Source organism: Trematomus bernacchii, unplaced genomic scaffold, assembly GCF_902827165.1.
Source record: "Trematomus bernacchii unplaced genomic scaffold, fTreBer1.1, whole genome shotgun sequence".
Classification (NCBI taxonomy): Eukaryota; Metazoa; Chordata; class Actinopteri; order Perciformes; family Nototheniidae; genus Trematomus; species Trematomus bernacchii.
Window position 1 is genome coordinate 1468429 of NW_022987588.1, and position 15295 is coordinate 1483723.

General features: G+C 39.1%; 2 protein-coding genes across 3 annotated transcripts in view; one reads left to right on the top strand and one right to left on the bottom strand.

The window, feature by feature from the left end:
* The window catches only part of uggt2 (UDP-glucose glycoprotein glucosyltransferase 2), a 35621-nt gene extending 24680 nt beyond the window's left edge, over positions 1-10941 (bottom strand). For both annotated transcript variants that reach the window (XM_034128661.1, XM_034128659.1), the window contains exons 1-20: positions 10821-10941; positions 10214-10370; positions 9362-9444; positions 9124-9254; positions 8371-8483; positions 8010-8187; positions 6120-6216; positions 5972-6038; positions 5726-5826; positions 5416-5515; positions 4939-4999; positions 4563-4654; positions 4238-4388; positions 2665-2784; positions 2228-2313; positions 1950-2085; positions 1536-1667; positions 1252-1416; positions 567-690; positions 366-464 (exon numbers count right to left, since the gene is read on the bottom strand). In XM_034128661.1, coding sequence (XP_033984552.1) covers positions 366-464; positions 567-690; positions 1252-1416; positions 1536-1667; positions 1950-2085; positions 2228-2313; positions 2665-2784; positions 4238-4388; positions 4563-4654; positions 4939-4999; positions 5416-5515; positions 5726-5826; positions 5972-6038; positions 6120-6216; positions 8010-8187; positions 8371-8483; positions 9124-9254; positions 9362-9444; positions 10214-10344 — 2167 coding nt within the window. In that variant the 5' untranslated portion in view covers positions 10345-10370; positions 10821-10941. The remainder of the gene's footprint in view (positions 1-365; positions 465-566; positions 691-1251; positions 1417-1535; positions 1668-1949; positions 2086-2227; positions 2314-2664; positions 2785-4237; positions 4389-4562; positions 4655-4938; positions 5000-5415; positions 5516-5725; positions 5827-5971; positions 6039-6119; positions 6217-8009; positions 8188-8370; positions 8484-9123; positions 9255-9361; positions 9445-10213; positions 10371-10820) is intronic.
* A 1934-nt stretch (positions 10942-12875) lies between these two features.
* hs6st3b (heparan sulfate 6-O-sulfotransferase 3b) overlaps positions 12876-15295 on the top strand; it is a 66151-nt gene continuing 63731 nt past the window's right edge. The window contains exon 1 of the mRNA XM_034128663.1: positions 12876-14005. Within this exon, the coding sequence (XP_033984554.1) occupies positions 13458-14005 (548 nt within the window). The 5' untranslated portion in view covers positions 12876-13457. The remainder of the gene's footprint in view (positions 14006-15295) is intronic.

Sequence of the window (15295 nt, forward strand, 5' to 3'; positions counted from 1 at the left end):
AGACAGCCACACTGCAGGCCTGAGCAGTGAAATGCAGCTCTGACCGTTTAGAGTGTTGGCCCACAGCCAGTCAGCAGACCCAGCAATTATCTTCCTGGAGGCACAGCCTGCTTTTACAAAAGGTCAATTTCACCCTTTCATAGATCAGTAAAGCCGTGAAGGATTACTTCTTGTTCAGATAATGCTTATTTTACAGAAATCAACATGTAAATGAAGAGTGGTTGGTCCACTTCCACAGAGGAAAGAATTCAGATGCTTGAATTAGTGATTTGAATTGTTGCAAGTCATTGTGGAAATGAAATCACTTGTATCCATCTGCAAGAGTTAATTAGGAGCTAAGATTTAAATAGCAAGCAACTTCTTACCGTTATTTGTAAAGTACTTCATTCTCTTGGCCACCACTGCTGTTTTGTCTCTGGAGTCGTAGTATGAAAACATAGTGGTGTCCTCCCATTCATCGACAACTGCAAAGCAAGAAAGCAGGAGTTGGGAGTGTTAGGAGGAAATGAGAGGAACCTAGGCAGGGAATCAATAATAAATAGTTTAGGATGTTTAGCACAGGTCACCTGGCTTGGCAGTGAAGTCGAGGTATTTCCGGTCAGTGCTTAGAATAAGAGGGTTCATCCTGGGAACCACGTTGGCCTGCTCCATTAGATAGTCCACCACATCTGAGCCCTCAGTCAACTGACCCTGTAGCAAGAGAACATCAATCCATACTGGATCTTGCCTCTGCCGTACTTCTGAATAGTTAACAGTGATGCACGTGTCTGCTAAAGCTATAATGTTGAGGGCTAGGAAGGAAAATGTATAAACTATAACTGTAAAACTGCAAATTACAATGTTTAAAGATGTACCCAATTATGTTTAGCACACAGGATTAGCTCAGTTTTATTATTCTGCAATAGACCACTCTCTAATATTGAGTTTATAGAAATTCCTGGCAATAATAATAATAATAGATTACATTTGTATAGAGCCTTTCAAGGGACCCAAGGCCGCTTTACATGGTGAACAAACAAACAAAAAGGGGCAAATAAATAAGATATATATTACTTGTATGCAAACTATAGACAAACTGCTAATGGTGCAATTATCTAGGGTTTCTCTACTTCATTTCACTAACACTGTGTATCATTTTCTATATTTATCTAAATGTTCTGCTCCTGACTCAGAAAGATGTAGGTCTGGCAGGTGGAACATGAAGCGTGAGTCACTTTCTGTACAGATTCTGTCGAAGATTTAGTGTGGTACCATAAAGACAGCTCTCTGGAAGGCGTTGGTGGTGTCCATAATGCGCTGCAGGATAATGGTCTCCAGCTCCTCTGGATCCATCTCTTCGGGGCTCAAGGGGACTCCATTAAATAAAGCCAACGGTAGGGCACCAAGGCCACTCCTTTTGTAGAACAAGGCACCCTCCTGGAGCACACAAATCAATGATTTAATCTTTGGCTGCTCCTGATTATTAGTTTAAATTGATTCTTACAACCAGTTAATATAAAAGAGACAAGAGGGAGAGCTCATTTCTATATCCTTACCTTTCTTTTGTCATCATACTCAGATTCTACACTGAGAATCCTTTCAGCATCGGTTTTAGGGAATTTTCTCTTCAGGTAATCAGAGATTGTGTCAACAGACAGCGTCTCCCCGACATCTACTTTGTTGTACAACTGTAGGAGAGTGGAAAGTCAGATCGAGTTCACCGTCTCAGACACCTGGAACTGTCAATAGTTCCAAACAGTGGCTATTTCAAAGAGATGTTACCAGAGGCAAAATCCAACTGACTCATCTAGTACAATAATGTCTCAAACCATGGGAACACAAGGCACAATAACATAAACTGACTTCTGAGGCACGAAGAGATTTGAACTGGCGTGGAGTTTGTTTAGATTAGATGTTGTTAAAAAACTGCTTTCTAAAACAATACAAATGTAGACATGTGATATACTTACTGAGACCATGGATATCAGAGCCTGGGATAAATCATACTCGTCTGCGATGTAGTTCAGCAGTCTGTAAAATCCAACCCCTGCATCTGAGGCGCCATCAATCTCATCCTTAGTGTTGACAACAAACACAAATCCAATTCTACAGGAGGGGGGGGGGGGGGGGGCACACAACAAGTTTGCAATTTGCAGGTGAAATGAGAATCACTACCTGGTTAAGATTATAAATGCTAAGGGTGGACCATATAAACAGCTGTGGAGATGCGAGGAATAACAGCACCAACCTCAGTGGGATATTATGCTTGTAGAAAAGCTCTGCTAGCTTCACCAGCTCAACACTTTCTTCCCGTACTGGATCTAGGAACAGCACCTAAAATCAGAGGCATCGTCAAATCTGAATCATCATACCTTACCATATGCTCATAATTCAACTCGCATCATAAATGAATAAGAGTTGAGCAGACACAACAAAACACAGTTTGGATAATACACATGTTAGGTATTCAAAATGTACTCAGCATTCCATTTCTCTGAATGTACTAACTGGAATGTTAGGATTGCAAGAAACCCTTGATTACATTTTTTGTATTGACCTTGTCTAGCAGAAAAGAGTCCGAAGCATCCGAAGAGTTTTACAGTTTCAATACAATGAAGACCTTTCTCAATGCCACACTCTTTATCGCCACTACCCTGCAGCATTTCCGGCCATCAGGGGACTCACCAGGTTGAAGAAATTGCGTCTGATCTGCCGGATGACTCCTGGAAAAGTGGCTCTGAGGAGCTCCTGAACGCCTGTCGGCCAGCTGTGGTAGGGAGGGTCGTTCTCTATGTCGTTTATCCACTGGAAAGGGCATGAAGATAGGCGGAATGTGTGAACATGTGATATTCGTGAGTTAAATACAAGTAACAGATCAGCAAGAGTAGAAATATCTCTGAATGGTGTTTTTCTACATTGTGCTTACATTTCTCAAATGGTTATAATAATTATAATAATAATTATAACACTACATTTGATTTACATAGCGCTTTTCCTGGTGCTCAATGCGCTTTTGTGACATTGTACCCATCAAAGAAATCTAAATACTAGCTTTTTTATCTGGGTTTTTAACATCCGCGTGAAGAAAGACTGTTGAGGAACCTGCGATCTAAGCTTTTCATACGTAACATAATTACACCGTCGTTTTGTATATGTCATGACAATAAACCTTTGAATATTGAATGACACAACTTCAGACACACAAGAATACTTAGCGTTCTCTGAAAACAAATGTGTCAGTATATAAATACTTGGTATGCTTTTGTTTGACCTAGTACTCTCTGTATCTGCAACCTCCTGCAGCAAGATATGAATTTCCAACAGCAGGTTCACCCTGTACTTTACATTATGAGTGTGGTGATAAGCATACCCTGTTATTTGTCTAAAGCACCAAGATATCGAACAGGTTACTTTTCTAATATTCCCTTTCCTGCTTCACACCTGTTATATTAAACCACAATGTACATAGTCAATTCAATGTGACCTTTTTTTCAGACACATAAGTCTCTAATAGTATAAATAAATCAAATAAATACAATGCAAGGACAGAGTAACCTCTTCTCAATATACAGGTAACTGCATGCATGTAAACAACGCTCTTGCATTGCACAGTGAACAGTTTGGTGGACAGAATTTAACATGTACACTTGTTTAAAGCTCTTCTTCAGTAGTAAGGTATTACATTTGGCTCTTTATGATAAATGACTATAATGATAATGGCAAAACGATCCATCATTTCCAAACTGGCACTAACAGTGGTTTTCCTCTCTGTAACTTTGGGTATAAGCCTCCCCACGGTGCAAACGTTTGCCTCTCTGGCACACTATCCTTATCTCTCTACACTCTCTGTGTGTGTGTGTGTGTGTACTGTATGTGTGTGTGTGTGTATGTGTATGTGTATGTGTGTGCCTTTCTTAACAACCTAATGTTACACACACTCCATACCTAGAAGGGGAGACAAAAGCTTAACCGACAGACCTCTTGGTTGAATATGGAAATACTTAAAAATGTAATTTCTCTGCCCTTTTTCTAGTTCAGGGAATATTAAAATAACCAGAGGGGCTAAAATGAAAAAGTCTTTAATTTGATAGCTTTTCTTGGCTGAATCTCTAATTTAATACCTGGAGTTTCTGGCAGGCTGGAGACTGCTGCAATAGCCTGATGACTGATAGACTAATTCACACACTGGTAAAAAGAATAAAAAGCCCCTACAGTGTGGATGTGAGCCAGAAGAATAATGCTTTTGGACAGGACTCACCATTATAGCTGGATCTCTGATATCTAAGGCATAACTGTCATCCACAGCGTTCACAGGTAACCTCAGCAGCTTGCCCTGATGTTCTCCTTTAATGCCCAGGTTATGAAGCCCCTCCAGGACCCTGGCCTCTCCTCTGAGGATGTCTAAAATGCTGTAAAAAAAAAATCCACAAGTTAGTTTTTCCTTTTTCATACAAATTAGCAGTGAGGTTTTGCGGCGCACTAAACTTTGATCTTGTTGCAACAGGATTACTGAGGCAGAGCAAAGGTCTGTGGCTCCCTGGGGAGAGCAGAGACAGACCTGCTCCCCCCTGCTGTGTTCCTACCTGAAAGGGTTGTGAACGTCCAGATCAATGTGCAGTCCGTTGATGAAGAGCTCCCCGTCTCCCGGGTGAACACCAACGGTCTCACCGAGACTCTGAAAGAAAAAGCTCAACGTTTTTAGTCGAATGCCAAAACCTTTTCCCTTTCTACCTTTAATGTCTGATGTTTCCACAAGAAAATAGGTGCAGAGGATAAAGCTGTATTTACAAGGGATTAAATGTCCGTTAAGAAGAAGGGGGAAAATAAAATGTCACATCTGATGTTGTTTAACACGGATTAGTAACTCATAGTTCAAATAAAACGTGTACAATGGCTAAGGATGTTCTCAAAGACAGCCTCCTGCACTGTAATGTGGAAACACGGCTTATTATACCACACCTTTTGGTTCTCCTCAATTTCTTTTCTCATTTCCTGCTTTACGGCCACTCTTGTCAGTGATCTGTGGGAACAGTAAAACATGTACAGTCACCATCAGCTTTTACCACATCCCAAGCTGGCAATAAAATGCCAGTTTTAATCTTCAAAAATCTGTCGGCCCTCAAGATGGTCAATTCCCTATAAACACCTGACTCTTACTCAGCACTTTTTGGAGTTATTACAAACTGCCTAAGCCAAAATAAGCACACATCAACAAGCTGATTCCATCTCTGTATTTGAGTTGTATTTATTGTGGATAATGCTCAAATGAATGGTTTAATAGAAGACATATTTCATGTGCACATTAATAACAGCGTCTGTTGTGCCTCCATTCACACATTGTAACACAGAGTAGGCTCCTAACAATATGGATTTTGGAATGGTCCCAAATGTGTTATCCAGTCGGCCAGAAAGAGAAAATCAGATGAACTTTCAGACCTGGCTTTGCTTGGGAAGTTCTGACTGAGGTCTCGCATTAGCTTCAGAGCGTCGTACTTTGGCACGGACAGGATTCTGGCAGCTGCCTGGACACTCAGATCTGTGGAGATCAATCAATTCATCAACATTTACAAATGCACATTATGTTAAACAAATGAAACATATGCAATGGAAATGTCACTCCATATGCAGTGTTCAGTCGAAGACAATAACACAACAAATAAATAATCTCCAGTCAACAATAGCATTATAATATGCAGCAAATCTAAAACAAACAAATTAACAAACAACTCAAACAGAAAATAGATACCTTGCATTTCCCACACTTTGAGAGGAACCATGTCATTGGTACTCTCCAGGAGATGTTTTCGAAGCTCGACAAGATTCTCCTGGAGTTCAGGGTGAGATTTCCTTAAGAGAGGAAAAACAAAAAAGGAAGATCCATATACAAATATGTTTTCATCATTAAGTCACCAAAAGCACGTTAAAATACTAGAAAGGGCAATAGAGAAAAAGTATTTTGGGTAAAATTACATGTTCCACTTTAGCAACTCACTTTAACGTTCCAAAGACGAACCCTTGGACTTCATCGGTATTATCATCCTCCGCGTTTACAAGTGAATCTACAAAGCACAAGATGTTAGTTGTATTGCCGTGGACTCAGCTGAGTCCAGCACAGAATGTTTGATAAGTCACAAACTGACCTTTTACTTTGGTGTCATCCACAGCTTTGTATTCAGTGCTTTTGATAGCCAGCTCAACAGCGTACCCAGATAAAAGCATCTTTTGAGGCTTTGGATTCTGCGAGCAGAGGGAAGCGGAGAAAAGGCTTTAATGAAAAGAGTTCGGTTTACATGCTTTCTGTCAAAAGTACTGTGATAATAGACTGCAGACACATCCCATGGGAAATGCTGTCTGCCTATACCTATATAAAATTGAATAAAAACATTATGTAAACAGCTGTTCTTATTAGTGGGTTTAGCTGGCAGGCAAATCTAATCAAGCATACAGACATTATGATCTCCATTCAGACATTGGGAGTGGAGTAGGTAACAGTAAAGATACTTTCAAAGAGGCACTGTGATAAGATTTCTTCTTTAATAAGATAATTACATTGGTGGTCTGCTAGATATTGCCAGAGTACACTGTAAGTGCTGTTATTGTGAAACAGAAATGCCTAGGAGCAACAACAACTTAGCTGCACAGCAGTAGGTTGAATGCTGACGCACAAAAATTGGCTTTACTTGAAAGTTGCAGCAGTCACTACAGATTTCCAAAATGCCTCCTGAAGCAACGTCAGCACATGATCAGTTTAGTGGGCATAGGTGCAGTGCTGCAGGAGCCCACCCAAACAAAACGCCATGTGTTGAACTGAAGGAGAAGCTTCTCATACTATAAAGCAGCTGTGGATAGCTTTTGCTGTAAGACCCTTGCACACTAATTTATAAACCGATGCAGACTTTTACTGACTTTTCTGCTTTAACCACATTACATATTATTCTTTGCCAATTTGGTCAATATGTCGATTTAAATAACATAGATTAGGCATGTATCCGTTGCTGGCTAATGTTTCTAAACCACTGTTACTGTAGTAAGGGTTATGAATGTACAGATCCAACTTGCCACTTGCCTTCAAAACGAGCCACTACTTAATCGTACTTCAGGACTTAAACAAATAGCGCTCCACCCCTGTTAGTCAGAACTGATAAGGGTCTCTATGGCTAAACAGCAGCACACATGCCAAACACCACGATTAGCAATGCAAGAGTCAGCTTGTGTAAAGCACACCATTATTGGACTCGTTTTGTGGAGGACTAATGTTCTTGGATAGGGTTTTATTGTTTGGGCTCAACTTATTCCAATTAAGAAAAGAGTTAACACTTGACTGCCTTGCACAGAGCCCTGACCTGAACCCCATCAGAAACCTTTCAGAACCCTGGATTTAAATCAGACTTTATCATCAAACATCAGTGCCAAGTGTATTGCATATTGCTGTGATGTCCAGGATCTTTTGGCCATTTTATAGCTAAAGATGATGGACCAACTGTTAACCCTTGTTGACCAGGAGTCTTTTCTGCTACACAGTCATTAAAAGTTATTTTATAATCCAATTTACCAGTGGGAACAGAAAAACATGGGCCCCATACTGTACAGAAGAAAGATTGACCCACATTGAACCTTGACACTGAAATGCAAAGCACTGCATCATGCTTTCATATGCCTTTCACACCCATGCTGCTTTTTCAACAACATCTTAAAGAAGAACACCTTTCATTCCTTCAAAGACATTTGTATGATCCGTTACTTTTTGAGGAATCGACTGTTGCAAAAATGCCATTAAAGTAAAGATAAAACAGAAGGGTATTATAGCAAAGAGGAATGAGCTATATTTAGCTTTGGCTGTGCAGGCAATACTTGTAAGCAAGATCAATTAATTGGTAGTTGTGACACTTTAATTTACTTTGTTGATAATCAGAAAGAAAATGAATATCACAAGCCTTATCCTTTTTTTCAAATGATGATGACGAGATACATGTTTTCACTGTTACTAACAGGAATCATAACATTGAATCAGTGGATAAATTGCTACTCACCACTACGAAATGCCGCAGCACGTATACGAGCGTTCCCTCTGCAGCCCTCTCTGACAGCACCTTATGAAACAAGGTGAACTTCTTGGTTCCAATCTCAGCGTAGAGGATAACCACTGGCACTTCTGTGGTATTGACTCCTGGATATGTGTGGTCATTCTTGTATAAATGTGGTATGGGCCTGCAAACATTTTTTAAATATTATTAAAGACGTTTCATGAATACAATTATTACGTTTCTTACAGAAGAAAATAAAGTCAGTAAAGCTTCACTCATATAAAAATGTACTGTGAAACTATTCATATTTGTCTGTTATACAGATAGAGTTTATCGACAGAGGGCAAGCCAGTGTATTCAGTGTTACCTGCCTGCAGCTGCCTTCAGGAGCTTCTTGATGTCCTTGGTGCTGCAGCTATGCTGACCATGAATGGAGACAAAGGCAGGGCAAGCCTCAGGCGGAGGCTCATCACTGGCTATCTGTAAAAGAGCGTGGAGGAGTGAAGGAATGATCCATAACACACAAACAACAACATGACCCTGCTAGGGTCTAGCATCTACCCCTCACTCTTTAAAATGGGACAAACTGAATCACAGCTAAATTGATTTATTTATCCTCGATATTCTCAATCCCACTTCATTTCAGCAACAAAAGACTATTATACATTCAAGTGCTAAACATCTTTTCAGATTAGAGAAATTCATCAACCAGTGCATTGCTGTCACCAAAATGAAATTACTCCTCATCATTGCTGAAGCTGCAATGTATAGGCTAAGGAACTGTGAACACAGTGTGCTTACATTTCATTAAGAGTCACCCAGTATTATCATCAACTATAGTTCACAGCAGCTTACTGAGTAATATATTTAAAAACTAATGTCATTTAAATAAAGAATTTTGAAATAATAAAGTAGAAGTTTTCACTACCATTAATTCAATGAAATGTGTCAAAGAAATTGAAAAACACTGTAAGTAAGGCCTGCAGAGCTACCTTGGTCAATAATTGGTTAGACGTACAATATAACAAGCGCTAAGGAAGTGGAGCTGGCTCACTGTAATGTTACGATGCAGCTCTTGAGAGAGTTATGAAATAATGATACTATTGTAATTACAACATACCTGCTGGGATGCATGAACAGCTGGTGAGTACGACCGTAGGGACATAGCGAATTTGAGGAGATTAACTTGAAGATCTGTGAGGAACTGGCCAGCCTTCTTAATGATCAAGTTGTAGTACGACCGCACAGACTCTGAGACACATCAACACAATTTAGAAATAATTAGTTTTTTTTTTAAGAGAAGCAGACCTCTCAGGAGTATCAAAAATTAAAATCAATTTTGGATTTACACAACATACCTCCTTGCTTGTATACGGTGAGCTCTTTCACTGTGTCAACAAACTGCCAGAATTTCTCATTCCCATCTTCTGCAATAAACTCACTGCAAAGGAACATATTAGTTAGCATTATTCAGTAGCCAGCACAGTATGGACTTAAGTAAACATTTTCTGTCTGCCACATAATCTTTTTATATTTTAAGATAATAAGTCGGCCATTACAGGCATGACCAATATTTTTAGTAACACCATAAAAGGAGAATTTTAAACATATGAACAACTTTTGGCTGCTATTTAAGCTCATTATGTATGAAAATCTAAGATATAATTAGCTAAAACTGCACTTTATTACACAATTGAATTTTGATTTAAGATTATCTTTTCCCCCCAATACATTTTCAAGTTTGTTAAGTTTGCTCAGCTTCTCTGAAAACCTAGGAGGGTGAAGTCTGATGACTAAAATCCTTTATTCAGTAAAAACATATAGTTAAAACAATTACGTTCTAAAAATTGTTGTTAAAAATGTGTTGAATCTTGATAAAAAAGTAAATGTATGACAGCTTCTGGCCGACAACCATAATGTGCCATAACGAGAGATCAATTGAATAAAATGTCACATTTCTCTAGGTTTTAAACTTGTTGGAAACATTTGGGTTAATGCAAGTACACATATTAACACAACATAGGTTTAGATGTTTGAGATATATCAATGCTGAAATGTTACATAATGATATCTTCAACTAAACAAATACATATTTTAAGGGGTATAAAATATGCAATTAGGGGGCTTTGGCCTAGTGATCCCAACCCTGAGATCCTGGCTGTGCCCCTGTCTGTAGCTCTGAGTGCAGCATGATGTGGAGGGGTGAGTACCTTGTTTCCAACAGGAAAGGCGTCATGCTCCACTTTGCTCTAAGACTGGCAGTGACACCTTTGGGTGCCGATGTGACATGATGTATATTCAGCAGCAGCAGCAGCAGGGACAGCACAATAACGTTCCTCATTTTCTCTGGAGAGACGTAACATGAACCTACAGTGGCAGAAAGCAAACACCAGCGTCGTCAGTAGAGGTTAACCTTAGCTAGTTATTTTTGCCTTTTGAGAAGTGCCAGTCAGTGCCACGTAGTTACTCTACTATGTTATTAAGTTAACAAGAAACACCGGTGTAGGTAGACTTGTATCAAAGCCCTCCAACATGATACACAATCAGTACATGGTTGCGGAATATGCTAGCTACATGTGAAATAGCATTGACCTGTATTTCTAACTAGACCTTACTTCTTACTACTACTAAAATAACGTACGTGCAATTGGGTAAGACCGACTGAAGTTAGCTGTAGCATAAAAGTAAACAGCCTGTCGTGAATGAAAACGTTATACTTCCGTGATTTAGAGACTACAAAGATCACCTGCTACAAAGCTGTGTACAATACAATACTTAACCATTAGTAGGCTGTGTTACAAATAACATATCCCTCACCCCGTTAGCGATGCTGGCCACTTCCATACAAAGCCAGCTTCATTTATTTGGGCAGCGAACAGCACAGCTAGCTAACTTAGTTGCCGGGGTAGCAGCGTATTGTAGTGGCTCGCGCTAACCGTTATACGTGTTAGAAACAATTATGAAATGAAAACAAATCAAATCGTTTCATTATTTTAACTTACGTGTTGTCACCGTGTTTGCATGAGCACAATAATTAATAGTCAGCCTAAAGTATTAAAAAACCGGACGGTAAAGCTGTAATTTATTCTGGCACAGCGGTAGACAGCTAAAGAGGCTGAGGCTCAAACATCAACCAAACACTGGAGCATGTTGCAGCAGCCAACGTCACACTGCTGAGTGCACTGAGTGAGTTGGTGTGCTAGTGTAATGTTATAGCCTAGAGATGTTTTGTCTTTGTTAGAAGAAGTAGGCTACTTAAGAGCAGCATTCATTATCATTAACATTATCGGTTAATTTATTTAAACAGATGCCCTTTGTTCAGAATACAAACTCATTTGTTCTTCATAAAGTTTAGGCAGATCACAACAAAGAAACAGGAATAAACAAAACTGAAATACAAAATGAAATAACAATGAATACATAAATACAAATAAAATAAAAAGTAAGCGGTAATATATTTAAAGTTAAATTAGAGCTGATAACAGGTTCATAGGTTAAACAAAACATGGGGATGATGTAACACATAATTCCTACACACTAACACACACTTACTTGTGGACATGTACATATTTACATGGTATAATAAGCAGGTCAGCATAACAAAAAATCATCAGCATACGCTGGAGCAAAAGAAAACATGCTCAGTGCTTTAGCCCCAACACCCACACTAATAATACAATTTATGTTTTTGCAATATGGAATGCATTTTCTCCATCTATTATCAGCTATGTGTTTGGTTTCTTAAGGATGAATGTTATCCTTTCCATAGTGTTAACTTGGTTGGTCTGTTCCCACCCTGTCTGTGTTTGTGGCTTGTTTGTGGCTGCTTATGCAGAACCATATAGAGAAAGGTTGGCAGAGTAGCAATACGACATGCAGTGTACTGTCAACGTATAGGTTCACTGCATCCACAATCTTAAAAATAATAATAATTTGTATGCAGTAGGACTAATATTTATATATATATATATATATATATATATATATATATATATATATATATATATATATATATACACACAAGGTCTTAGGTATGTTTATTTCCACTGTAGGAATTATTTTTTGAATAAATATTGGACTTGCAGAAACAATTATGTTCATCTTTATTATGGGAATAGGATCTGGAAGCATTTCGGTAATTTATATTAAATATGTTTCTCCTTTTATATTAGTGTATATCCATAAATGCAAATGGCCTGAAAGAAAATCCAATTTTCAACACTTCATGCATGAAATGAAATGATAGCCTACTTAGAAACACTTAAAGGATTTATGAATCAGAAAGCCATCAACTATGGTCATCTACAATACCTTAAAAAACATATTTCTAATTTGATAATGTAGCCTTTGTAGCTTACACCTTCTTTTTCTTTTGTTCTCATCTTTTAGTTTGATTTCTAATATTTGTGTGTAATTGTATGAAGTACTTTGTAGAAGAAATGCAATAATGTATGCCACCATTGACAATAAATGAAGATCAGTTAATCAAAAGATAATACATTCGTAAAAGATATGTATCAATGTTATTGTTCAAATGGATTTCTGAACATAACCATTAAGCTATTGCTGCAAAGAAACCAGATGTTTATTTTTTATTGTCTCTCTATGTCTATTTTCCTTTTCCTTTTTTCCTTCTTTTTAAACAGATGTATGTATTTAAAAAGGATGGGCTGTATCCTTGCACAAGCTATAAGCATAGAGACCAGTGCTTTTTTTTAAATCATCAAAGGTCTAACTCTGATGAATGCACTTTAAAAAGTTAGAGTGGATTTTATATTTATGTGGTTAAAATCTCCATGTTGCCTCAGTTCAGTGTCCGTGTGCTTCTGGCTTTGCACAAGATTATGGGGTGGACAGGATGGGATGCAGCCTATAGAGCTCTCCCAGCCCAACCACAGCGAGAGCATAACGCATATCTGTCGGCTTGGATGCAGCAGCTTCCTCTCTGCTTCAGTCAGTCAGTCAGACCGCCGAGGACACTGCCGGAGGATCCAGCCCCACACATCTCTGCTGAAGTAAGTCTTATCACCGAAACGAGCCACACTGCGATTTAGACTGGGATCACCTCGGGAAAACACACAAGGAAGGGGTCAAACCTAAAAACTCTCATCATCCGCTGCCTCATTTTAAACTTGATACCGGAGTATGAGAGTCGTCGGCTCGGATGCAGCTCCACACCGGCTTCAGAAGTTGGACAGCCCGCAATTTGAATGCCATGACTCTTGACTTTAGACAAGATTTCCAGCGCAGTGCAGTATTTAAGAAACCAAAAGGTGGACTTCTCCCTTTTGTGCCGATTATGTCCTCGGAGGGTGTTATTATCTGATCAACATGTTGCACCTAATAGGCACCTTTAGTCTTTTCTGAGACATGGAGCATTAGTCTATCGATCCCCGAAGAACCCGTGGGTGCTACTTATTATTCACAGTAATGGAATGAAGAAACTATCTCGATATGATGGACGATAGATCCAGTAAGCTCATCTTGGTGCCTATCTTAGCTGTCCTTTTTGTTATGATAGGCTACCAGTACATATGTCCCGCTGGCAGCAATTCGTGCCACTTTAAGGCTGAGGAGAAATTAAGGGGGGTAAGCCTACTTTCCATCCCGTACCAGGACAGCGATGATTTCTACAGAGATCAAGACCTGGAGGATGACAGCCCTCCTAAACTACCGTCAAAATTCAACTTCACCGAAAGAGACCTTGACAGACACGTGGAGTTCAACATCAAAGGGGACGACGTGATAGTGTTTTTGCACATCCAGAAGACCGGAGGAACCACTTTCGGGAGGCACTTGGTGAGGAATATTCGCTTGGAGCAGCCGTGCGACTGCAAGCCAGGACAGAAGAAATGCACATGTCACCGACCAGGGAAAGAGGAGTCCTGGCTCTTCTCCCGGTTCTCTACCGGCTGGAGCTGCGGGCTGCATGCAGACTGGACCGAGCTGACGAACTGTGTACCTGTCATTATGGATAAGAAGGAAGCCCAGAGGAATAAAAGGTAAATGTGTACAAATAGGCATGCAAACACTAGAACCCCACGATAAATGTAAACAATCAAAGTTGTGATTTGTTGTGTTAAGTGAAGAGTATTAGATGGGATGGTGTTCCCAAATGAGTGATGTAGTTTAGTCAGAAAGTGAGAAACAATACACTGATTGTAAAATGGCAATTAATTGCAACCCAGCAACCAACTCACTTTGTTGGAGGTAGAATAAGTGTTTTATCCTAGGAAAATATTGTACCACGGCAACATTTACTTTCCTTAACCTTCAGAAAGGAAATCTGTTTTGGCTTTTGTGTTCACATCAGCCTCTCACAATGGACTTGTTTCTGTCCAGCTGTGCTGGTGCTGTTATTCTACCAATTTGCACTATTCACAAATTGTACTCATGCATTTAAAGGAATCCCTTTTCACAGCAGAAATTATGTTGTTTGGAAGCCTGCAGTCCAATTTGGCACACTGCAGTGTTTTCATTGTCTCTGGATCAAAGCTCCAATTGCACCTATTGAACACTGACTGAGAGTTTCATGAAAGCAAACATACTGTGAATTCATAATTGTAAGTTAAAGGGTAAGTGACTGACTCTTTGACTCTGATGGTATCCCCCTCTGTTTTATTAATGGTTAAATTGTCCATAATAAGGGTGTATCAAACTCAAACCTGACCCATACACACAGATTCCCCTGCATTGTAAAATAAAGGTTTGAAAATTGTGTGATTAGTCCCTTGAGGTGTTCTCACTGGCTTATAGAACAGGAGCACTGCTGTTGTATCACACAAAGTCTTTACATCAGATGCCATCTTATCTCATGACTGACTTCAGATTATCCAAAGATGTTTGGTTTAGATGGACAAAAGATATCTGAGCGTGAAAGAAAAGTAGAACCTGTTTATTTGATATGCATTTTCCTTCTAACATTTTCTGTTGAGATTGCAGTAGAAAAGGCATTTGCCATTGCTAACTACTAATTTGAGAAAATGTATGCAGTACAATTACTTAAGGCGACCGCATTGTAATGAACCAGTCACTGCATGAGCAATGTGTAAGTGTTTCTGTGTGTGTGTGTTTTCACTTGGCAGAATAGATGTGTGCATTTTTCAATGCAGTTAGAGTTACTGATTCTTTAAATTGCATTGCAGACTATTCATTAAAAGAGAAAATACATTTTAAAAGTCTTTAAGTCAGTTGCATGTTCTCAGAGATACTGACATTTAGAAAAGAGCATAAACCAAATGTCACAAACACACAAAAATGTCCTTTTCTGTTTTGAAAAAAACATCTTACAG